The following is a 24,827-nucleotide window of genomic DNA, read 5'->3' as shown; positions in this document are numbered from 1 at the left end:
TTTTTCACCATGAGCATGGGTTTCTTTCATAAGCAGAAAAATAAAGATACCTTTTAAAGACTTGGTAGAATGAGACTATGAAAAAACAAATTCAGCCACTAAAAAGCCACCGTTTCAACGTATGCATAGATGTTAAATGCATTTTTCACATGTGTGATCTATTTCACAATTTTCTAAATATAGAAAAGTAAAAGCCACACGAGCGTCTTGCGGGGACAGTGGAGCCAGTGCAGGCGGCCTCTCCTGCGTCTGCCCCTCCTCTGAGAGGCAAGGAGGGCCCTGCCAGGAGGGTGCAGCCGTCTGGGTTGGCGTCTCCACCACTGTGGATGGGGAGGCCTCCTTCATCAGACTTGGCTGCTGGCCTGCTCACTTCCCGAATGAGCTCCCTAGGGGCCCCTGAGGGCCATGTCCACAGCCAGGCCCAGCCTGTGGGCTGTGTCGGGCACCCAGAGCCACCCCATCTGGGCTACTGGGAGCTCATCACAACTGCCAACATCTCCAGAGACCAAGCGTGACGGCTGAGTCACCAACAGCCTTGAGAGTCTGCTTTGAGGTTCACCCCACTCCCTCTGAACTCCTGTCCCCACAGACTAATTCAGCACCACCCTTGAAACTGGTCTCTCCCTCCTTCCCCGACGGAAATTCTCTCCATGGGAAGGGCAGCCCCCACCTGTTGTCTGTGAAGCACCCCTTCCCTTTGCCCCCCACCCCCACGAGGTCAGGAGGCAGGCAGCTTGTCCCTTCTGCCGTCTGCCCTCACTCTTGAAATACTTTTCCTTTCTGCCACTCATAGGAAATACTGCCTTTTCTCTGCCCACCATAAAAGTGTCTCCTGAACATTCCTGCGGAAGACCACCTGCCCTCGGGGCACCTGGGTGGCTCAGTTGGTTGAGGTCCAACTCTTTTTTTTTTTTTTTAAAGATTTTATTTATTTATTTGACAGAGACAGAGACAGCCAGCGAGAGAGGGAACACAAGCAGGGGGAGTGGGAGGGGAAGAAGCAGGCTCATAGCAGAGGAGCCTGATGTGGGGCTCGATCCCATAACGCCGGGATCACGCCCTGAGCCGAAGGCAGACGCTTAACCGCTGTGCCACCCAGGCGCCCCGTGAGGTCCAACTCTTGATTTCTGATTTCGGCTCAGGTCAGGATCTCAGGGTCCTGGGATCCAGCCCCACTTCATTGAGCTTTGCATCATGGGGTTCCCTGCTCAGCGGGGAGTCTGCTTCTCCCTCTCCCTCTGCCTCTCCCCGCCCCCCGCTCCTGTGCACTGTCTCTCTCTCTCAAATAAATTTAAAGAAATAAAAATAAAATACTGTCTGCCCTCTGCCCCCTGAGACATGCAGCACCAACCAAAGGGGACAAACCATTTTCCTCTGTCACCCCTCTCAATTCCTTTCCTCCCTTCCCCGCTCCCCAAACTCCTCAATGCTGTCGCCCACCTCTTCTTTGAAACATAGATACCCGCATCCCTACCTCCACACAAAGCATCCCCTTCCCTCCGTTGGCCACCTGACCCCCAGGAAATGGTGGCCCTCCTGTTCCCAGGTAAAAGAGTTGGCCTCTACCCCCCGCCGTAGTAATCATCTAATTCCTCCCGCCATTTCGTTAGTTCTTAACACACACCAGGCCCTCCGGGGGCAGGGAGATTCTCCCAACAGCCTAGAAAGTAGGCAGAATTTTCATTCTGATTTTACGCCTTGCCCCAATCACCAGATGTTCAGCATAGTCAGATTTGCACATAGCTACAGCTAACTCCGAACCCTTAGATAAAAACCCAGATTAAACCAGAATTTCCTGGACAGTTGATATTTTTAAAAATCTTCTGCTAAGCATCGAGGTCGAGACCCACCATACACTACAGCTCACTCCTGCTCCTCAGTCTCCCCATGAAACACTGCTGCCTCAGTATACCCCAAGGAAACCCTCCGCTGGCTCTTCCCTCCCCAGAGAACATCGTCTCCCTCCACCTCCCTCTGGGGCATGGTCCCCTTGGCCGTGAGCTCCCAGGCTGTCAGAGGGTAGGGTCACAGTCAGGCTGTGCTGCCCTCATGCCTGGCATCTGAGATTGGCTGGGGCAAAGGCCAGGCCTGCGGTCCCCTGCTCCTGGCTGGCACTCCATCACCACCTCACCCCCTTCTATAAATAGCCCCCTGCTCACTGGCTGCCGAGCTGTTGGAGCAAGAGTTTCCATGAGGTCAGCTTCCCAGAGCAGCCTGCAGGCACCCAACACCCACACTTACCTCTCCTGAAGTCCTCTGGCCTGCTCGCCCCTGCAGGGGGCTGTCCCGGGTGCCGTGTCTCCGCCGGGCAGGGGGGGTGGGCACTTGGGCAGAGGCCTGAGGCGGGGCCTTCCCTGAGCTCTGGACCCCTGGTTCTGGAGCTTGGCTCAGGGAAGAATCGGGCTTGCTGTCGGAGGTGGGCTCCCCTTTGGGCTTCGGAGGGGCAAATCTCTTCCTGTTGAAAGGCCTAGTTGGCTGGGGGGCTGAGGACGTGGGCTGGCCAGGGGCAACGGGCCCCCTTTCACCCCCAGCCTCACTGGGTACCTTTCCTGAGGACATCTCTCCAGGTGCCCTGCCACTTGGGGTCTGGGACCCCTCGTCCGCCTTAGGCCTGCCCGCCCGGGTGCTTTCCAGATACATGTCCTTCAGGGAGAAATACACTTGCTGGTCTGGGCCGGGGCCGGGGCCTGGGGCCGGGGCCTTCTGGGCCTGCTCCTGAGTGCCCACAGCTGGAGCTGGCTTCCTGGCGCTCTCTGCTCCGGAGGACCCCGGGCCCCGTGCAGCCCTGCCTCTGGGCCGGGTCTGGACCTGCTCCATGTCTGTGGGCCCCTGTGTCCCAGGCCTGTCTGAACTAGGGGCACGGCTTTCCGAAGAATGTTGGCTTCGAGCTGCCTTCTCTAACTCTGGCTTCCGTAGACCTTGCTTAGGTTCCTCGTCTTTCTTTTTCTTCTTGGCCCCAAACTCCTTTTTGGGGGCTGGCTGAGGCCCCAGCTCCATGGCCTCACAGATGTACGTCAACAGGCCGTGCTCCCCATCCTCCCCGTTCTCAGGGGCAGCCTCGCCGTTGGTGGTCACCTCTCCAGGAGCAAAACTGTTGATGAGGCCCAAACCCGGGAGCTGGCCGGGCTCAGCCTCTTCCTCCTGCCACGCCGAGGGGCTCCCGTCCTTGGCCTCCCTCGCAGGGAGTGCAGGGACCGACGCCTCATCCCCGCTCAGCCGCCGTTTCCGCTGGAAGCGGTCCGGGCTGAGCTTGCGTAGGTCCGCGTCACCCACCACCTCCTTCCTAGGCTTCCAGCTCTGCTCAATCTCTCGCATCTTCGCCGCAGCCTTACGCTTCAGTTTGGCGAACCAGCGCTGGTGGATCTTGTACTCAGTCATAGTGCCGACCTCCAAGACCCCCGAGCAGGACACGATGCCCTTGGTGTTCTGGGCAGAGGCCTGGTAGATGGCCGCATCCTCCTCCTGACACCTAAATGCAGGAGCACAAGATGCGGACTCTCCTCTCCTGCAAGGGGGGAGGGGGGAGTGGCCCCACCCCACCCGCGTGCTGCCCCGCCCCCCACGAGTCCCGCCCTGAGTGCCCCACCCCACCTCGACGCCACCACATCCAACACTCCCCATTACAGTGGGGGAAACTGAGGCTGGCGACAAGGAGGGAGCTGGCCCAGGTCATGCGTTCCAGGAGGGATTAGACTTGGGGCCCAGGAGAGCTCCCTTCAGAAGCAGGTGACCCACACAGCCCCTTGTGAAGTAAGGATGACACAGGAGCTTTTTTCAGTAGCTGACCTCATGGAAAATGTTTCTATGGGTTCGGGACCTCCTCTGGTTGCGCTTCACTCTCTGGGTGTCAGAAATCCTCCCACCCTGGCCTTAGGAGATCCCAGACCCTGGCAGGCAAACAGGCCACCAGCAGGTTCAACTCGAGAGCAGAGACCTGGCCTCCACCCCCAGGTCCCGCCGGGCCATCAGCGTCCAGCTGAGCCCATCTCTGACAGGGCCACAGGACGCTCAGGAGCGGAGAGAGCGAGGTGGCCACTTTCCCTCACCTGTAGAGATGTAGCGTGTGGCGGTTTCCCTGGTGAGTGATCTCATACTTCGGCAAACCACAGTAGCGGTCCAGCTCTATGTCATCCTTGTACCAGGTCACCTCTGGCTCTGGGTATCCTAAGAAGGAAGCGGGAGACTGGGTTGCAGGAAGACCAGTTCCAAAATAGTAGAAGGAAAGAACAGGATGCCACGGCTTCCCCAGACCACCTGCCCCACTCGCTGGAAGGAAAGGGCTATCATCTGGCTCTGCTTATTTTTAGAAGCGAGTCCATGTCAAGGCTGAAAACCGTTCCCCTTCAGCAGCTAGAAGGCAAATATGGAGGAGAAACTTCCTTGCAGGGAACCAAGAAGCTTCCAGAAAGCCTTGGCTGGGAGTAATAAGCCTCCTTCCTGAACACTCCTTCAGGACACTGAAGTGTCCTATCTACATTCTCAACTGTGGTAACAGCTCTATCCTCAGAGGTCTTCCCCCAATACCCCAATACCAAGAGCCCTCCTTCTTTTATCCCAGGTTGCTGAGATGCTGGCATTATTTGCTGACACAGCTAAAATATCCATCCACCCAAACATCTATCCATCTATCCAACCATCCATCCCTCCATCCCTCCATCCATCCATCCATCCATCATCCCTCCATCTACAATTCCCTACCCACTCATTCACTGCTGTGGGATGGACTGAGGTGTCTCCCCAGCCCCTTCTCTCTGGGGACTTCCAGCCCTGCCCACAAGGAGAGCTTCCGACTGTTAAAGTCACATGTCCCTGCCTCCGTCCCCACATGGCTGATGGGTCCAGTAATGGATACCCAATCAGCTAATCGAGTCCAGTTATTTGACCTAGGTTTCAGGAATCAGGACCTAGAGACAATCTACCCTTGGGCCTGGAACTATAACTTCAAAGGGCTGCAGCCCTGTTCTCCACGTGGACTGGACTGCAGAGAGAAGCAAAAATGAAGTTGATATTCTGGGCAGAACAAGAGATAGGAGACGGACGCACAGTCCCAACATCCTTCCAAAGACTGGCTCCACTCCTTGCCTGGGCACAGAGGAACCCCTACTTGTCAGTCCCACAGAACCACCAGCCTTACCAGTGAATTCTGCTTCATTCCTTAAGCCGACTCCAAATGATCAGCACTGTGGATCAGAATTCAGAGACCCCAGCTCACATTTCCTCCAACATACATATCAAGTATGTGCGGAGTGCCAGAGAGGATTCTGCAGCTATAGCAGCCTGACGGGCAGGGTCTCTGCTCTCAGGGAACCCACAGTAAAGTAGAAAAGGTAAGTCAGGGGACATCCGCTCCGCCTACCCCGCTGTCTACGGACCCACTGCCCACACGGCTCTCCGAAGCTGTCCTCACTGGACCCCATCTCCTCTTGCCTCACCAAGGACGTCTCTCCGACAATCATTCCTGCTCTCTCCTGCATCAGCAAACCGTTCCCCTCTGTCATATCACCGCCATTGGCACACAAGCCTGCTGTAGGAGTGTCACAGGAAAGTTCTCTGCAGGTGCTGTCTGCGCTGTCTCCAACCCCTCCCCTCCCACCAGGCTTTTGTGTGCACGCAGCACCAAATGTGCCCGTGGAGGTCACTCACGACTCGCATGTCGCCAAATCTCCTGGCAATTCTTACGCCTCATCTTACTCAATCTGTCGGTGTTGACGCCCGCTTCCTGAGACCTTCTCCTCACTCCTTTTTAGCACTCTTCCTGCGTCACGGGCCACTCTTCCTAATGTCCTTCATTTGTCCCCCTCACCACCGGGGCCTGTGAGTGTGAGGTGCCCCAGGGCTCAGGCCCCGGAACTGCTTGCCACTCTCTATCCGTATAACCTCAGGACCTTATGCTGCCCTGTGGCCTTTAAAAATCTATATACTCATGACCCCCACATTTGTCCGTCCAGCCCAGACCTCCCCCCAGCTCCTGGTTCCGAATTCTGACCGTGTGTCTGACACCTCCACTTGGAGATCTAACAGGTCTTGGACTTACCATGCCCTAGGCCAAGGTCCTCACGGCCCTCACCTCTCCAGGACGGTACCCACATAGCTCGGTACGTGACAACTTTATCCTTCTAAGTTGGTTCGGGCCCCAAATCTGGAGGTATTCCTTTATTCCTTTCTTTTTCTCATGTCCACTCCAGCAGACAATCCTATGGGCCCTCCCTTCAGAATACGTCCAGGACCTGATCACTTCTTGCCATTCCCCACCACCAACTAGTCCCCACCATCGTCTCACGCCTCAATTTCTATAATAACCTCCCTGCTGACCTCACTACTCCCAATCTGGCTTCTGTGCAGCCCACTGTCCACACAGCAGCCAGAATGAGCCTTTTAAAGTCAAGTCAGGTCATGGCACTCCTCTGCTCCAAACACCGAGGAGCCCCTACTGAATGCAGGCCCTGCTGATGGGCCCTGCACCCCACTGCCTCATCTCCCACCACTCTTGGCCTTGCTCGCTGCCCCCTCCCCCAGCCACAGGGTCTGACTGGCTTGCTTCTAACGCACTGTGCGAGGGACACCTTGATTCCCTCACTTTCTGTCCTCACGTTGCCTCCTCAGAGGGGCCTTCTCTCCCTCCCTGCATACAACAGAACCCTCCCGCCCGCGCCTCTGTCCCCTTCACCGTGTTTAGTGTATAGAACACACGGACATGTTATACACTGAGGAGTTTGTTACACGACATGCATCCTCTCCAACCCCCAGCGGAACATCGGTTCATGGCTTATCTGTGTTATTCACTGCTGTGTCCCCAGTTCCTAGAATAGTGCCTGGTCTGGAACCAACACTCATTAAATATTTATAGATGAATACGCTAAGTGCTCAGGGTGCCGAGAAGGGAGCAACACTTCTGGCTAGGATACCAGGAAAGGCTTTATGGCGTGAGTGGCATTTGAACTGGCCAAGGGCGGGCAGAATTTCAGAAAAAGTAAAGTTCGGTGCCTGCACCCCCCCTTCACAGCACAAATTATGCTACTGTAGTGAACTGTGTCCTTGTCTGTCTCTCCTAGACCCACGTCCCACGTGGGCAGGAACCCTATCTTCTCTACTGCTATATCCCCAGCACCTAAGACAGTGCCTGGCACATAGTAGTTACTTAATGAAACCATGATGGATGAGTGCGTAAAGGAGTGAGTAGGGCGGTGAATGAACAAACAAGCAGGAGACAGATGGGGAGGGCACGCCTGACGTAGGAACCGTAACAGTAGAGCGTGGGGGTGGAAAGCAAAGGGCACGCTGGGGAACTGCGTACAGGAGCCGGGAGCAAGGGAGGCGAGGCTGCAGCTGAGTCAGCCAGGAACAAACTCTGGGCAGCCCTGACTGTAAAGCGAGCCCCATGTTTCCACTGTGAGCTAAAGCCCTGGGTTACATCACCGCGTGTGGCCAAGGCCAGCACAGGTGTCCTCACCATCCTGTGTGATGAGCTCATCTCTCCAAGGGCCCAGCTCAGAGCCTCCCGGCCCCATGACCTGCCCAGTAAGGCCTCAGTGTCCAGGGCATCGGAGTCCAGTCAAGCTGCGGCAAGGAAGGAGATGTTGAAGGGACCCCGCCACCCCAAGACTGAGGCCTCAGCCCCCATGCCACTCTCTGATGCCTCTTGACAAAGTGGCGGGCAACCTGACCACTCAGGGCTCTATGGCAACCGTGGGTTTTAGAAACACTTTTATTTGGACAGAAAACATCTTCTTGTGTCCTGGATAATATAAACTGTGTTCTAAGACACACAAAAGCAGGAAAGGTCCTTCCCTCGCAGCTGCACACACAGGCCTGCCCGTGCGTGTGTGCCCACAAGCAGGTGTGCACACTCGTTCAGCTCTGGCCAGGAGAGCCCACAGTGGTCCCGCAGCCTCTAGCTTTCCCCCCTTCCCCCTTCTCCCTTCCCCTTTCCCCCCAAGACCTCTGCTTCACAGCCAGCAGGCCTGAGTCTGGAACCCAGCTCGGAGACTTGCAGCCTTGTCCCAACCGTCCCCAGTTTGAGAAGCTCGGACGGAAGAGATCAATAATGATGAATATCAATGTAGAGTTTTTAAAGGGCTTTCAAATACACTTTTGTCTGGCCCTCCTCACGATCCTGTGAGGACAATTCTTAACACTTACTGAAGACTCACTATATGCCAGGTACTGAGCTGAATATTTTTCTTGTATTATGTAATCATCACAAAAATCCCACAAGGAATGTACTGTTATTAATCCCCAATTTAAAGAAGAGGAATTTGGGGCGCTTGGGTAGCTCAGTCGTTAAGTGTCTGCCTTCGGCTCAGGTCATGATCCCAGGGTCCTGGGACCGAGCCCCGTGTTGGGTTCCCTGCTCAGCTTGGAGCCTGCTTCTCCCTCTCCCTCTCCTGCTCCCCCTGCTTGTGCTCTCTCTATATATCAAATAAATAAATAAAATCTTAAAAATAAAAAGAAGAGGAATTCAAGGCCCATGAAATTAAGACTTCTGCCCCAAATCATCTAGCTAAGGATATGCAGAAGACCCCAATTCAAATCCCTCTCTTCTATAAAACAGGCAGCCGGGGTTTAATTTATGCTTCATACAAAAGGAAGATAAGGCTCTGGGAAGTGAAGTGACTTAGCTAGAGTCACAAAGCACCTGGCTTCCTTTTCCTTTTACCGATGCTTTTTCTGGTGAAGATTCTGGGACCAATAAGGAAGTTTCCATTCCCAACATTCATTATAGTAGACTTATTTCTCTAAGAAAGGTGTTTTTCAGGAACTTGGTTCTGTCTAAAGGCTCAGTCACTGTCCAGCGGCTTGCTGCTGCTTCCTCCTCCTGCCCCAACATCTATGTGCACATACACGCACACACCCCAACACGGAATCCACAAAGAGTTGAGGAGCGTGGGAATGCGGTCGCCATGCTGGACAAAGATAGGCAAACTCAAGGAGGACAGTAGCATTCTGGCCAAAGGAGCCCCTGGGGGAGACAGCAGCCGGAAGGCTGAGTCAAGGCCTGCTATCCCCTGTTCACCCCGTCTAAGAGGCGAGAGCCTCAGGGTTGTGTATTCCTTTTCCAAAACCCCAAGGACTTCTCTCAGAGCTCAGCCAACAGGAGAACCGGCTCCTCTCCCTCATGTGGTCTAGGTTCTGACCCACCAGAAAGCATCACCTGCTCCTGGCAGGGCCCTGATGGGGCTGACTCATCACAGTCTAGCTTAAGGAATGTTACCAGCAGGGTGGGAGGAAGACAGACACATGTGGTCCTTTTATCTCCACAGACACAAGCTGGGATCACCACGCAAGTCTCACGTGGAGGCCAGTCTCAGCCATAGATCTATCTACCATCTACTTCTCCAGATAAGGAGACCCAGCTCCTGTTCCCTTTGTTCTCTGATTTTTCTGCATCCCCTACCCCTTTCTTCCCCATAGAGTCTGCATTCTCTCCTTGCTAACTGGAAATGGCTTATTGACGGTGTACTGTGGTGATTGCAGAGACCTCCTCCTTAATCTACTCCATGAAACTCAGGTGACCTGAGAGTTTTTGTGTGTGGGGGGTAAGAAGAGGGGAGGAGGAAGTTAGGTACAGCAGGGACTGAGGTAGGGATGTTAGTGATACCTAGAGCCCTGGAAATCGTACAGCCCCACGTGGGAGTGCTGTAGACCCGAGCATGGCGGGTCCTCCTGAGCAGAAAGAAGCCCGTGGCCCTGGTTGGCCATCATGAGACATGGGTGTTATCTCAACTGAGGGATAAAGGTTTGCTCCTTTGGGTTGGGCTTAAAACAGGGCAAAGCTTCATAATGACATTGGAGGTATTGAATAAAATGCCCCAAGATTCAGTAAGTCAGACTCCTGTCTGGCTTTTCCAACACTGCTCTCAGAGTCCGTGGCTATGAAGGGTAGAAAGGAAGAGGGAGAGAAGGGAGACCTGTGCCTGATGCCTGTCCCCTCAGGCGGCCCACGGCCCCAGCAGCAGCTGCAGCTGAAAGAAATAGGCATTTGGCAAATCGGTACTGAGCGCCTTCTTTGTGCTCGCTCCAGAGAGGACCGTGTGCCAGGTTTGCGCTCTATCCTCGCAGATCTTACAGTCCTCCTGGAGGAATAGAGAGACCAGATGCAGCTAGAGATTTCCGTGAAGTGCTGGAGATGATGTCCTAGAGGATAAGCCATTTGGGCTGGGCTTTGAAAGATGAGAAGGAATTTTCCAGCAAAGGATAGCCTTCTAGGTAAAAAGACAGAATGAGCACATCACCTGTTACCACTCTCCACTATGATTACTCTAAAGAGATTTTTTTAAATTAAAAGATATAAAACCACAGGGAAGGGGAGAACAGATGAGGCAAGCAATAGGAGGAACAGTAGTTTGAAAGTCGGATGGACAGTGGAAACAGGCTCAGCAGACCCAGGACAGCTGAACCCTAAGGTGGCAGTGGGGGAACTGAGAGCTACCCTTTGAACACTGGAAAATCCTCCAAAGGCATAATTGCTGGCAAATACTCGGGGGAAAGGAAAAGGAGGAGAGGTTATGAGTTGTGTGAAAAACCGTCAGATCTCTGGATCCCCTCACCCCCTCCATACCACTAGGTAACTCTTTTTCCCACCACCACCCCCGCCCCCATGGCCAAAGGTGAGGATGATTATCTGGAAAGGTAAAAGTTTACCCCGAGGGTAAGCCAGAACAGCTGAGGGCATAACTACTCTATGGGAAACAGAAAAATGTAGTAACCGTATGCATAAAATAAATGCTCTCTGATGAGAGCCCACACAACCCTGTCCTCTGCATAGCTCCCAGAAAATCTTCACCCTCCAGATAAGACCTGAGAAGAGTATTCACTAGGGACTCTAGCTAGCCCACGATGAAGGAATTAAAGAAACTTACTTTGTCAGTTCCAACAGTGCCTGCCAGATCACCGTACAAGGAAGCCCCAAGTTTTCAGGCCCTTCCTGATTGCTCAGAACTGACAACCAGCTTTTTGGTCTCCACTTTTAACCATTATCTGACTGCCAAAGATAGTCAGATGGGTGTCTGAGGAAAGCCTAGACATAGAAGATTAAGGACCAAACAATTAAATAAATTTTAAAAAAGCAAATTGGAAGGAACTCAAGCTATGCAGGGAGAAGAAAACTTTTAGAAAACTATCATTATTAGTTTCAGAGAGCTAAGAGAAGATATTATATTTATGAAGAACAGCATGCCACAGGAAAAAAAAATTTTTTTAAAGGAGCTCTTAGAAATTAAAAACCCAGTGGAAAAGTGGAAAGATAACACTGAGGAAATCTCCTAGAAAGCAGAGCAAAAACACAAATAGATAAAAGGGGAAGAAAAGAAAAGAAGATAAGAGAATGAGTCCAGGGGAGTGGTTATCCACGTAACAAGAGTTCCAGAAAGAAGGAGCAGAGGAAACAGCAGGAACAAACCAACATCAAAATAATCTCAAATTTCCCAGACTTAGAGGCCATCAGTTACCAGACTGAAAGAGTCCAAGCACGCCCCAGGATGAAAAGACACCCATATCAAGATACATCATTATGAAATATCAGAACATTCTTACACGCTTCGGGGGAGGGGGGGAACCAAAACAGTCTCCTGCAAAGAATGAGGAGTCAAACCGTCTTTCTGCTCTGAACACTAACATTGGGAGCAAGAAGACAATGCAGCATTGTCTTCAAAATTCTCAAGGACAATTATTTTCAACTTAGAATTCTATTATTCTATACCCAGCCAAACTCTCCATCAAGAGTAAAATAAAAAACCACCACCACCACCACCAACAACAACAACAAAAACCACACACACACACACACAAAACCCCCCAAAAACAAAAAACAACCAAGAAAAACCATTTTCAGACAGAAGTTGTCTAACATTTACTTCCCACATACTCTGCATAGGAAGCTATGAAAATAAGAATGTAAATCAAGAGAAAGAAAACCGTGGACTATAAAAACCAGGAAATCCATCACAGGAGAGAGGTAAAGGGAATGTGTAGGATGATGGTAAAGGGAGGTCCCAGGATGCCGACCATGCCTCAGATGCAGAAAGCAACTAAATCACGCTGGGGCTGAAAGGCTCGGAGGAGAGACAGGGGGAGAGCTTGTCATCACAATGTCCCCTGTGGTCATACCATCTCTGGCAGAATGTCTTTTTCACATGATGACACTACTGAAGGACGTAGTTCAATAAAGCCAGAGAATAAACCAAGAAAAAGGACCATATGAGATCCAAGAAACTGAATAAAACCCAGGGGAAGGGCAAAGAGAAAGCCCAGGATAACAGCTGTGTATCTGGCCTAAAAGGCTACCAGTTCAGAGAGAAGAACAGAGATCTCCAAGTGAGATGTCTCCAAGGAAAGCAGCTAACAGGAGGACTGATGGCAGTGACCTTGTAGGAAACTGTAGTAAGAGGCTATTGGATGGGATAAGAAAATTTAACAATAGATAGCAAAAATAAATAAATAAATAAATAAATAAATAAATAAATAAATATTAAGTGAAATATGAAAAAATTAAAGAAAATACTGACGAGCAAAACAGGAGAAAGAAATATAATCGTAGTATACTACAATCGTCAGTTATGAATAATATTGCCTGGAAATAAGGTAAAGAGTAAATTTTGATTTAAGCAAAAATTGTGATATAACTATATTGAGAAGATAAGTGAGGAGAACAAAGAAAACGAAGCTAGAGAGAGCTCGTTCCCTATCCACTGTAACAGGAAGACCAGCGAGCATGAAAACCCGAAGGCTCAAAAGTTAGCAACAGTCACGTTATTACTCAGCACTGTGGAAATGTATACATGAAATAGCTAAATGTATCCAATAACAGCTTAAAGATTGCTTCTGGGAAGACAGATTGGCGGGAAAGCTGAACTGCTGTACTTTGATACATGCCTGTTAGTATGCTTTGAAGACTTACATCACGTGCATGTATTACTTTGATCAAATAAAAAGTAATTTCCTTTAAAAAGATGGATTAAGGACTTTCTAAAAAGGGAAAATAGCTTACATAAAAGCACAGATTTGTGAAAGAGCCAGTTCTTCCAGGAAACGGTTAGTGCCGCAGTCACAACGCAGGCATAAGCAAGCAGCCTCAGATGCTACAGAGAGCAGAAGTAGGGTCTCCTCCTCACCAGCTTTGTAGACTTTGGCAAGTCACCTAACCTATTTTGGGTTCCTTCTCCGTAAAATCTGACTAATAATAACCCTTACTTCACCAGGTTTGGTAAGAATCCAATGACAATGGAAACAGATGAATGTTGCAAAATGTGTTATGCCTCACAGAGGTAAGGTGTACGGGCAGATGTCTGCGTCCCCTGGAACAGACAGCGTTCTCAGCCTGGAGCTCAGAGGGTTCTGGGTAAGGGTGAGAACTGCCTGGGGGAACCCAGTCCCAGAGAAGCTGTTTAGATGGCTGGGCGGACAGGTCCCCCAGAATCAGGGCATGTCACAGCTGGAAAACCACCAATGCCCTTGGTTTACTGGGGGGGTGGGGAATGGGCTCTCGGAGGGAAGCCTGACCTGGGCCCCTTGGTCTGATGGCTGCACGGCTGGGAGGGGCAGTCCTGCAGGCCCACAAGCAGGTCAGGCTTGTGCGACAGGAGGTCTGGAGGAGAGGCCATGCTCAGGGCCGGCTTTCCAGTACTCCCACTACACCACCCTCCCCTCCCAAGGAGTATCACTCTCCTTCCTGTTGTGTCAAATCCCACCATGGAGCTCAGTGAAATGCAAATAATAGTCATCTTCATTTCTAACACTTACATGGTACTAACTATATGCCAGGCACTATTCCAAATGCTTGCATTCGGTCTCACAATAACCCTCTGAGGTTCATGCTATTATCATCCCCACTTTACAGATGAGGCACTGTGAGGTCATGCAAGGTTATGCAACCTCTTCCATATCACATAACTGGAAAGGGGACGAATCAGCAATCCAGCCAAGCGGTCTGTCTCCTGGGTCTGCAGTCAGAATCACTATACATCACAGTCTCTCAGGCTTGACACTCGCAAGCCTCGAACCGCTCAACTCTAAAATGGGGATATTTAAGGGAGATGGCCTCAAAAACCTTTTTCAATTTTCTTTCCTTGCAACTGAGATTCATTAGTTGTATATATTTGCCCGAGGGAAAAGAATCTTTACTGAAGACAGGTTTTGAAGAAGAGCAGGGTGTGTGTGTGGCTCCAGAATGGAGGAGAAGGGACCCCAGCCACACAGGGAGACTAAACTGGACGGAAAGCTAAGGAAACGAATGTGAACTTGCACCGTTTTGCTCACACAGCCAACCCCTTCCATGCCTGTCCCCATGGCCCCCTGGGACCCTCCTTTGTGCAGTGATCCTGGTGTGGATCATACAGACGGCTTCGTTACCTGTGACGATGCAGGTGAACTTGACGTCACTGTCCTCAGACACAGCCCGGGACTTGAGTGTGGTCTCGAATAGCGGCTGGGTCTCCTCTGTGAGTTGAGCAATGATGGAGCAGAAGGTGCTCCTAGGAGAGGGCAAAGAACTTTTCAGAGTGGCCTTCCCCCACCCACCAAGATATCTGGTATTGCCCGGTTTGGACTGGTGTTGTCCAAAGCAACTTAAGTCTTACCATATCCATCCATCATCCTGTGGCCATGGCTCCAGTACCTGAGCAAGTCTTTCTTCAAGGGAGTCAGATCTCTTGGCCAGGTTGGGGGCAGGGATGGTACAGAGGGGCGGAATGGAATCCTGATCCAGACCCATTACAATAGGCAGGCTTCTGACCATGGGCCAGGCTCCTCAGCATGCCAAACCACCAGCCCTGGGGTCCCCTTCCCATCCTTACTGGAGGGCCTTGCTTTACCCTCTACCATTTATCTCCAGGAAAGCTCGTGCATGGGGGTGGCACACATACAGATAGGTCCAGCCTCAGAGACAGAGACCCTAGCACAGCAGAGCTTCCGTTCATGCCAAAGAGGGAAAAGCCAGTCAGTTCTCAAGGATACACAGTTCAGGGGCCACTCCTAATGTCTGGGCTCCGAAGAAAAGACCCCAAATTTATGAGCATAAGACCATGGTAGACAAAGAATAAGCCAGCCAATGCCAGGGGTCTAGATCCAAAGGAAGGCTCTAATTCGCAGGGGTATCAGAAAAGAGAGTCTGCTCTTGGATCCCCGGATACCACATGCTCAAGTGAATACATGGCCGCCAGGCCTAAGACCAACCAGCACGGCTGCCAAACCATACACAGATCCAGCCCTACAAAAGCCAGGACTCTGAGTTCATTGTGACAGTCTGCCGCCCAGAATTCAAGGGCATTTGCAGCCTCACTGAGTCCAGCACGGACTCGCCGACACTGCTTAGCATGTAGTCCTCTCCTTCCTGGGCACAGGAAGCAAACCACCATGCCAAACCTCTCGTGGGCCAGCAGAGACACAATGCGTCCCTAGGCGTGAAGCGTAACCACACAGCCAGGTTGTCTGGTGCACAAGCCGTGCCCAGCCCTTCCCCCCTCCCCACTCACACAGCCCACTGTGAGCAGCAGTGAGGACTGTGAGGAGAGAAGTGAACAGAAGCAGGAGGGTCTGCCTTTCTCTGTGCCTCGGAGGAGGGGCGGGCACCCAGGCAATGCGTGTCTGCTTGAGCCCTCTCCACCAGGGGTCCGGGGCGGATCTGTGGGAGCGCAGCAACAAGGGGCTACAACCCTGTGCTTTGTGGGGAGAGCTTCCACATTCAGCTCATCGTTTCTGGGCATGTCATTCTGGACTTGAGTTTGAGGAGAAAGGTTCTATCCCAGGAAGAGCGTCTGGAATCAGGGAAGACTTCTGGACCAACAGGGCTCCAGCCGTGGTGTCTCCACAGGAATGCAGATGCCTGGGCCTTCGGGGAGTTGGCAGGAGCCCTCCCTGACAAAGACTGCCCAGAAAGGGGACCCTAAACTCTCACACACCTGAACGCTTGAACTGGGTCTGCAACCAGGCTTCTAGGCCACTCCCTGTGACACTGTCGTCTAGAACTCCTCTCTCATACACGGCTTGTCCTTTTCCTCTCACCGACTCAGGAATAGAGGGTTCTTCAACTCCCTGACGCTCAGGAAGAGAACATGAAAATGTTTCTTGCTGGTCTTGCACTAAGAGCAAATTTCTGACCTTGGGGCATACCAAGTCCCAGCCACCAGCTGCCAGAAGAAACTGCCGGGCCAAGAGGAATTGGACTTCCGTGATGTTGCATCTAATTCAAAACATCCCTCATTCGGTCCTCCCTCCATAACCTGAACCCTATCTTACTCCTGACCACGAGCCGGGAGCCAATATTCAGCTTAGGCTTGTAAGGATGAAGCTGCTTGGACGAGTCTGAGGATATAAGCTACTGGAAATGGGCTGCCGCGAGAAGACGGGGAAATTCTTGTTCAAGGAAAATTTGCAGAGGCCGTGCTCATGCTAGACAATCCAGCCACAGCTAGTTACTGACTTTGAGCGGGAAAGAACACTCATCTTCTCCAACTTCCCACGCTAGGGTTCTAAGCTACATTACAGAAAATGCTGGCATGGGAAAATCATGCATGACTGTTCGAAGGCATGACTAGCCGAAAGCCCTCTCGGAGGTGGGTCTGGGGTGCATTCGGGGAGACAGGGAGAGTCCTGCATACGCTATCTACTGCCTGTCACCCACTTTCTGTCCCCCTCCTCCAGACCACTCTGATGGACTGTGAATGAGCTGCTTCCAGGGTCTTGGAAAGCCAGAAGTCCACACATCTGGAAATGGTCTGGTCCCACCCTGACACCTCCAAGGCTTTCCAACTCTGTGACTTCATAAGGATATCACAGCCTCATCGTGTGTTTCTGAGGAACACCAGAATCGCTGGCTTTCGTGGTGTTCAAAGGAACTTAACTCTGCTCTCAGGTTTGGTTCTTTGCCTTGCTTTAAATAAACACCGAAGGTCCTTTCTCTTTTAGCACTTAGCACTCCACTTAGAATTGGTTGTGATGCCTTCTCTTCCACCCCTGCAGACCCTGAACCAACCCAGAACAAAGGTTCCTCAGTGCTCTCTTATATCAAAGGGAACGGATATGGTAGGTCCTAATCATGCCTGTAGACATTATTAGCTATGTGGGGGGCCAGTTGGCTACTCAGGAATCCTTCTCTGTGTAAAGAAACTGTAGGCAACTCTCCCCAAATCTACCAGAGTCTGGATGAGGCCCAAGTGGTGGGAGAGAGCCAGGAAATGTTCCCACTTTGATTATAAAAGTCAGCTCAGCCAGCGGTAAAAAGCTGTCCCCAGCTTGGGAGGCAAGAGGACAGGCATTCCATGGGTGCACCCCGACCCACCGTGGGTCTGCTCAGGTCCTGCCCTGCCTCTGAAGCAGAGTCAGAGAACAGGAATGCAGGAATATGCTAACGAGGTGTTCCCTGCCCTCAAAGAGTGCACAGTCCTGCAGCCGGGAGTGGAGAGAGCCGAAGGAGAGGGGAATGAGAGAAAGAGGTGGTAAAAGAACTTAGGGGACTGAGGGGGGAACCATTTAGGGCAGGGACCACAGTCAGAAGATCGACCATAAGGTGTCCAACCTAGACATGGGATTACAAACACCGTGGAGACTTCGGATTGGGAAGCAGGTCCCATGCCTGGTGGCTCCTGTCCGGGCCCCGTGGTGCCTCTCCCGGGGGCGCAGAGACATGGCAGCAGGCACCTCAGGAAGCCTTGCCTGTTTCTGGGTCCCCGGAAGCCTTTCAGTGGTCCATGCAGAAATCAATTCTGGTCCCTGCGAGACCCGTGCTCACAAGAGTGCCCTCTCACACTCCCCGCCCGCCGCCCTCCAGCCCTCCCCTCACCCCATGCAGCCCCGTTAGTGCACAAGCTGTCACCCCGAGACCCTTCAATGCCCAGACCCAAGAAAAAAAAGCAGTCAGAGAAATGTAATGTAATGTGCGTTTACCTTCCAGAGCTGGGGTGAGACAACCGGTTGCTTGATAAGCTAAGCGAAAACAGCAAATGGAATCATTAGGCCCAAAAAGCAAGGAAAGGAGGCGAAACCAACAACATTCTGCAGAGTATTAATTGGCCACCATCTGGGGCCCAAGGCCTTTCTATTAAAAGGGACCAGCTGTCTTAGTTGGCCTGCTCCGGTTAGCAAGTGGCCTCACCACCAGACACCAGTGCATCTGAAACTGAGAGCTCGTTAAGTGCGGCAGAGTCCAGGGGGATGGTTAGGCAGGAAGGAGGCCCCTTGGGGCTGCGCTTTGAGAAAAATGTGTCCCAGGCACTTGGGTCACTGGCCCCCAGAGAGGGGCTCATGGCTGCCTGGCACGGCCCCCACCCCACAGCACATCAGCCTGGGGGCAGCTCCTGCTTCAACCCTCAGCCTTTTGGGGGGGAAGAGCCCCCATTCCTAGAAATCCGCTACCACGCTGGGAAGGACACAGGTGGCTTGGAGAACACCCATTAATAGGTTAAAGTATGGTTAAAGGGGCCACACAAGGCAAACTGGCTGGAAGAGAGAAGAGGAGGAGAAAAACAAAGCAGTTAATTCAGCAGGAGCCAGGAGGCACCCAGCTCGGTCAGACCAGCACAAAGCCCACTACGCCTACAGGCCCCGATCACTCCTCCTTCCCGGGGCAGCTCAAAGTGGACACTAGCTGGGGGCTGCACTGGCCACTGGGGGCTGAGGACCCACACAGCGACACCACCCCACTTGCTTCTCCCTCCACCTTTCCTAACACGAACACCTCATGGGAGTCTAGGACCACTGTCCCACAGCCCTTTGGGAGACCTTGGGGCCACCCCCTCCATACTGACCCCCTTCAGCTGGCCCTACTGGGATAGCTCTCCCTCTGTGACCAGCAACTCAGCCTGCTCTGCGGCCCTCGTGTCTACTTCTCCAACCACAAGAAAGGCTGTCCCTTTATAACCAAAACCCCAAACTCCTCCTCTGCCCCAAAACACGGCTTCCAGTCCAGGGCTCCTGGGTCCGTGGCCACCTCCAGCCTCCTCCCAAACTCCAAACTGTAAATCTACTTCGGACTCCTCCCTCTCCTCCAGCTCCCAAGTCCCGCCGGTCAACAATTCTTGGCCCTTCTTTCTCCCTTTCTCGCTACTCCTGCTGTTGTGCCCTGATCTAGACCCCCATGGCTCCATATCTGATGACCACCTCAGCCCCCTCCTCCTTCACCCCCCCCATATCACACCACTTCCCTGAAAAAGATGCGACAATCTCCCCGCTGAGTCTCAACTCCTTAATTGGGCACTTAAGGTCCTCCCCGATCAGCTCACACCCCCACTACAACCATGGTTCTCTACTTCCCAACACCCACATTCCACTGGAACCAGACGTGCTCCTAACTGCCATGGACATGTCCACTCCTGGCCTCTGAGCCCATACTTCCGTCCTCCTGCTCGGAAGGCCCTCCCTCCTTCCTTCTGCTCACCTAACCCCTGTCCGCCCCGCCTTCAGACCTAGCTCTTTTTGTAGCTTTCCTACTCCCAGCACAGTGCTCAGCAGACAGCGGGCATTCAACAGATGTTTTATGGAAGGGAGAGAGAGAGAGAGAAAGAAGGAAGAGAGAGGGTATGCAAGAGCATCTTTCAAACAGGAAGGGTGCCCCCCAGAGGGAGCCGCTGCTCCAGAGAAGATGGGAAGAGCAAGGAAGCAGTTGCCTTTGCTCAGAGCTTTAAAAATCCTCTGGAGGCCGGTGGGCAGAACCTCGCATGGTTCCCAGACACTGACCAACTCCATCCTTTCCTGACCATGAACTTCCTTTGCCTTTCTCCTCGTAATTGAGAGAGTTCTCCTCTGTTGGGTCTGGATTTCTTCCCTGGGAAGGAGAGGGAGAGAATCAGCTCTCTAATTCCAAGAGGAAAATGACAGGTGCCACCTGCAAGTAGATAAGACCCTGAGCCGGGATAGCGACCCCGCCCTGGCTCTCTCTAGAGCTGCTTATGCCACTCTGTCCCCTGTCCTGCTTCCTCTAGGCCTCACCCTTCCCCCATTAGCGAGGTCAGGAGGAGTCCTGTGCCATGGAGGCACCTTGTCTTCAGTGGGTGGGAGCTCTGCCTATGCCCTGCTGACCGGGCCAAAGCTAGGCTTAGGATCTCACCCAGGCAGGAGCACCTCCCTTTACTGATGGTGAGGGGGTCAGAATCTGAGGGCATCAAACGTTGGTGCAGAAAGGCCTAAAAGAGTTCTTAATGCCACCTTCATTGTACAGAATGGGAATTCAGGGCCCAGGAAGGAAAGGTCTCTTGGTAAAGCAGGAAAGTGAGCCTGGAGGGAGCCAGGACTGGCTGTGGAAGCCAGGGTCTCCCATTTGCCCATTCTTCCCATTCTCCATATATTCTGGGACATAAAAGGCCCTTGGAAAGTCCGAACCTGATGACTCAGTTTCCCTGAAAGCCTGAGAGAGCCTACCTGACCCAAGCAGGTATCATAGGTTCTGCAGCTCCTCTGAGCCCACGTGGGCCAGGGTCTCCAAGAAATGAGAGGGCAGGGACTTCTGAAATTTCTGAGTGTCACTCCACCCAACTGTAGTTCCTTACCCTACTCTAGTCCCCATGCCCCACCTTCTTACAGGGACGAGGTCCCAGAGGGTGGATGTGCTAGGGGGCTGGACCTACAGTTTGCTGGGACTATCTGCACACTGGACCTCTGACCCCAGTGGGCACTGGAAATATCCTCGAGCTGACTACAGTCTGGAAACCACCTCAGGGCCGTGCAGTTAGGCGAGGGGAGATAGGCACAGGGAGCCAGGTTCTAGACCTGGGCCAAGGCTCCGGGTGGCTCAGCCCCCAGCCCAGCTGTCCATCAGCTCCCAGAGGCAGCCCATCATCACTGGGCCCCTGAGAATGATGCCTCGTGAGCTCCATGCAGAGAGGTAGACCCAGAAAATGTTGGAGCCAAGAGTGAGTGGGAAAGAACTTGCCTCTTTAACCAGTCAGGACTCTGGGATAGTCAGGGTTCATCTGGGCTGGAGCCAAGGACAGCTGGCAAAGTCCTCAAGGGACCCTCTTTCTCCTTCATCTCTTGGGCCCTCGTCCCATCCCCACAGGCAGTCAGGCTGTTGTGAGGGACAGAAGACTGCATGGTTGCCTGCTCTAACACAAGAGTCAGGCCTTGCTAGGGAACTGGGCATCATTTCCCCCTCTTTGGCCAGAGGCTTTTCCAGATGTGAGATAAATCTCGCCCTCCTTGTCCCTGAGGACCCGTGGGGGTCTGCAGCCAGCCGGCAGGGGCAAAACAGAGCCCCCTCTCCCACTGCCCCAGCCTTGCCTCCTCCAAGCCCCTGATGAAATGAGTGTCCTTCTAAGAGTATTTGCACTTAGGTGCAAGGGGACTTGGACCGGCTGCTTCCCCCCACCTGCAGTTCTCCAGCTGGGACACTGCTTTGTGCTCATCAGGCAGGCAATTAAAAATCATCTACCACACGACTGCTCAGCCAGCTAGCTGTCTGCTCGCCAGCTTGTTCTCTCCCAGTCCAGATCCAGTGCCTGCCCCATTCTGCCTGGTTTTCAAGCCACCCCTGCTTCCCTCCCTCCATCGCTGCTTCTCGTCTGTGTGTTCTGCTGGTATTGACAAAGGCCAGATGCAGGAGGCAAAGCCCAGGCGAGTCGCTGTGACAAGTGTGAGACAAGTGTGAGGCTCCTACAAGGCAGTCAGCTTCACCGCAGACGGGAACAAATGCCCAAGGTTCATTCCAGTTTTTCCATAGAGCCAAGGGTTCGGAGGAAGGGGCATTCTTTCCTGGCAGCCAGGGGCCATGTCCAGTCTGACTCAGTCACTAACACCAGCCCTCAGCCCTGCCCCAGACATGTGACACCATTTGACGAGTTTTATGCAGAAACCGGTTCCGGTTACATTTGAACTTTTCCAACTCCAAGGTCAACAGAACTCAGCCAATTCATGAGGAAGTGCCTGGGACTTTTCCTGAATGTCCTTGATGCCTGTTTTTGTGCTGTTTTAGGAACGGAGGACAAGAGGTCCCCAGGCAGCATCTCAAATGAGTGGTTGTTTTCCACATAACCTACAACGAGCCAGGGCTCTGGGGCTGGGACGCAACCACTATCCCAACAGCCAACCATCACAGTTCCCTTTGGAAAACAGGCTCCAGAGCTGGAGGGAAACGGAGCTGCCCAGAGGGGGCAGGAAATTCCCGTCTCTGTGGCAGTGCACGTGTGCCTGGGTGTCTGGGTGCCTCCGAGCGCCTAGGCCTCTCTGTTGACTATCTGTGTGTCTTATATCTGTGGGTAGTCTAGCTCCTAAGACAAGCAACCACACCTCTAATTCTTGGCAGAGAAGTACAGGGCTCAGCAGTTGGACCCTTCCCTTGGCATCCCACTCCCCCAAACTGGGCAGGGCACTTGGCTCCCTCAGAACCGCAAACTCTGATTCCTCGGACAGGGCCAACCAGCACCTCATCCCACCCCTGCACTTCACCAGCCCCCACAAAGATCCTGGGGAAGACCACAGCCCTGGGCCTAGAGGGAGAACCTTATTTGCACAGAAATAAGAACCTTATTTCTTTCTGGTGAACCCCCCCCCACCACCGCCCCCTGAGCTAAGTAGCCCCCACTCGGGGTGGTCCCCCCCCAACGCCCCCACTCCCACTATGCCCCTACCCCGCCAATGCTCTGCCCCTCCCTTCCAGCCCGGGAGGAATTTCAGCCACTCTGGCTTTCCTTATCGCTCTCTGTGGAATCCGAGGCCAGGGAGTAGCTGAGTATGGGGTGAGGGAGCCGATGGGACCCGGGGACGGGAGCGAGGTACGGGAGATAAGGAAGGCCTTCAGGCCCCTGTGGAATCACCCCCGGAGTGGGCCCTTCTCTCTCTCGAGCCTCGCGTTGCCAGAGGCCCGAGGCCCCGCAGGCCCTGAGCGGTCAGGAGGAGCCGCGACGGCCCGAGGGCCACTGCGCCCAGCCACGGCCCGGGCCTCGGGAGGAGGGCGCCAGGGTGCCCTCGAGGGCGTCGCCATGGCCTCCGCCCGCCGCCCGGCCGGCCCCGAGGCGCGCCACTCACCTGGTCTCGGGCCTCACGCTGAGCAGGTAGCTGCGGCTGGCCGGGCTGGGGATCCACACCGGCCCGTCGTCCTCGCCGTCGCCCCCCGCCCCGGACCGCCCGCCCGCGCCCCAGCCGCGCCCCGGGACCCTGCGCGACCCCATCCCGCCGCCGGCCCCGCGCGCTCGCCAGGCCCCTGCCCCGCCGGCCGCCGCTCCCGCCCGCGGCTGACGCGCGCCCCTATTTATAGCCCCGCGGCCCGGCCGTAGTCACCTGCTGCTGTCCCTCCCCCGGCCCCGGCCGGCGAGCGCGGCCTCCGAGGCGCCGGGGGGCGCCGGGCCTCGCCCGAGAGGCCGACTCTGCTGCGCTCGTCCATTCCCGGCCCGCGGCCCGCTGCGCCCGCAGCCGCCCCGGCGTGGGGCCCAGGGCCTCGGGAGGCCTCCCGCTGTGCCCCAAATTCCAGACCCCAGGACGCAGACTTCCTGCCAACCGTCCTTCCCCGCTCCCGGGGCCGTGTGGCAACTGTGGAAGCGGGGGCCCCGCGGCCTTCGCGCCGCGGAAGGTGCAGAAGTACCCGGAGCTGGTGAAGCAGGCCAGGCGAAGGCCAGGGGGGCGTCAAGCCGCTTGGAGCCTGGGCTCCACTCGGTGGGCGCCCAGGCAGCCAGCGACGGCCCCCTTCTGCCTGGTGGCAGCCCCGCTGACCCGGCCTTGCCAGGGACTGTTGGTGCAGACCTAGGCAAGCCCGCACATCTCATGGAGCTCCTCTGGTTGTGTCTTGGGTTCCCTTCCATTACCTAGCACAGATGAAGGGCTCAAAAACACTTCCAGAATAATTGGATCTCCTACATTACCCAGCCTGGATTTCTCAGCACCTGAGGGGGGAAATGGCAGAGTCCTGATGCTCAGAAAACAACCATTCAACAATTTCTAAGAGTAAGATTGTAAGCGCTGCCTAAGCCTAGTTCTAAATATTGGGAATGACCAATATTTATCCATTGTTTTTTTCTCCTTTATCCTTGGAAACATCCAGAAAGTGCCTGCAGCCAGATGGCTATGACCATCATTAAGAAGTTAGAGCAAAGGAGTACCACCCGTCTGTCCCAGAAGTTGCACGCATGTGCATTCCCACTCCTGTTGGAAATGGCTCCTCCCCCACTCTCGCGGTGTGGTTGCAATGACAACTGCCTCATTCCTCCGTGACCCCATCCCTGACCTCGGCTGGCTGGCAGCTGACTCAAGCCAGGCTCTTCGTGGTACCCATCTCCCTGACCACAGAGGTAAGCATCACAGCCAAGCTGTGCCAATGGGAGTTCTTCACCAAAATGTTTTCTTAACTGGAATTGGGGGAGAAAAGCAGCCTCTCTGTGCTGGAAAGCGGTGAGCTGTGAAGTCTCAGCTTTCAGCAGCCATGCTTCCTGCCTGGTGGAGGAAGCCAGTCTGCAGTGAGGAAGAAGGAAGCTCACAGAGGGAGAAGCAAAGCAAGGGGCTCAGAGTCCTCATGGCTTCCAGGTACATCACTGTAGGTGTTCCTGAAATCCACTTTTGTCCCTGACCTTGTAGGTTGGCAGTCCGACCAGCTCGTCGAATCTGTGGACCCCAAAATTTCCCCCATGCTCAAGCTGCTTCGAATTAGGCTTCTGTTGGTAGAATGTGTCTTGACTACGGCAGTTTCTCCCAGTGAGCCCAGATCTGTCTCCTGACCACATGCCCCCATTTATCCTTGTTGTTGGCTCTCTGGAGGTGCATATATTGAAATCTCTTCAGTTATCTACAGGACAGTCCTCCAAACATTTGAAAGCATGCTTGACGTTTTGGTTCATTTGTTGAAGTCGTATGAACACCCATGGATCATGCTAGGGCAATGTGCTACAGGTAGGAGTCAAGGGTCTGTGCTTTCAAGA

At 53.6% G+C, this 24,827-nt stretch overlaps 1 protein-coding gene across 6 annotated transcripts in view; it reads right to left on the bottom strand.

Annotated features, from left to right (window-relative positions):
- ALPK3 (alpha kinase 3) overlaps positions 1-23,105 on the bottom strand; it is a 56,788-nt gene extending 33,683 nt beyond the window's left edge. Inside the window, exons 1-6 of one of the 6 annotated variants that reach the window (XM_044388427.3) lie at positions 22,948-23,026; positions 19,666-19,753; positions 17,878-17,916; positions 14,347-14,468; positions 4,047-4,164; positions 2,242-3,469 (exon numbers count right to left, since the gene is read on the bottom strand). In XM_044388427.3, coding sequence (XP_044244362.2) covers positions 2,242-3,469; positions 4,047-4,164; positions 14,347-14,468; positions 17,878-17,916; positions 19,666-19,688 — 1,530 coding nt within the window. In that variant the 5' untranslated portion in view covers positions 19,689-19,753; positions 22,948-23,026. Of the gene's footprint in view, positions 1-2,241; positions 3,470-4,046; positions 4,165-14,346; positions 14,469-14,573; positions 14,693-17,877; positions 17,917-19,665; positions 19,754-22,947 lie in introns of those variants that run through there. The other 5 variants (XM_057303715.1, XM_057303714.1, XM_057303713.1 and 2 more) reach the window with 5 other exon arrangements.
- Between the last annotated feature and the right edge of the window lie 1,722 nt (positions 23,106-24,827).

This window comes from Ursus arctos, unplaced genomic scaffold (genome assembly GCF_023065955.2).
Source record: "Ursus arctos isolate Adak ecotype North America unplaced genomic scaffold, UrsArc2.0 scaffold_28, whole genome shotgun sequence".
NCBI classification, from domain to species: Eukaryota; Metazoa; Chordata; class Mammalia; order Carnivora; family Ursidae; genus Ursus; species Ursus arctos.
This window is presented reverse-complemented; position numbering and strand designations above follow the sequence as displayed.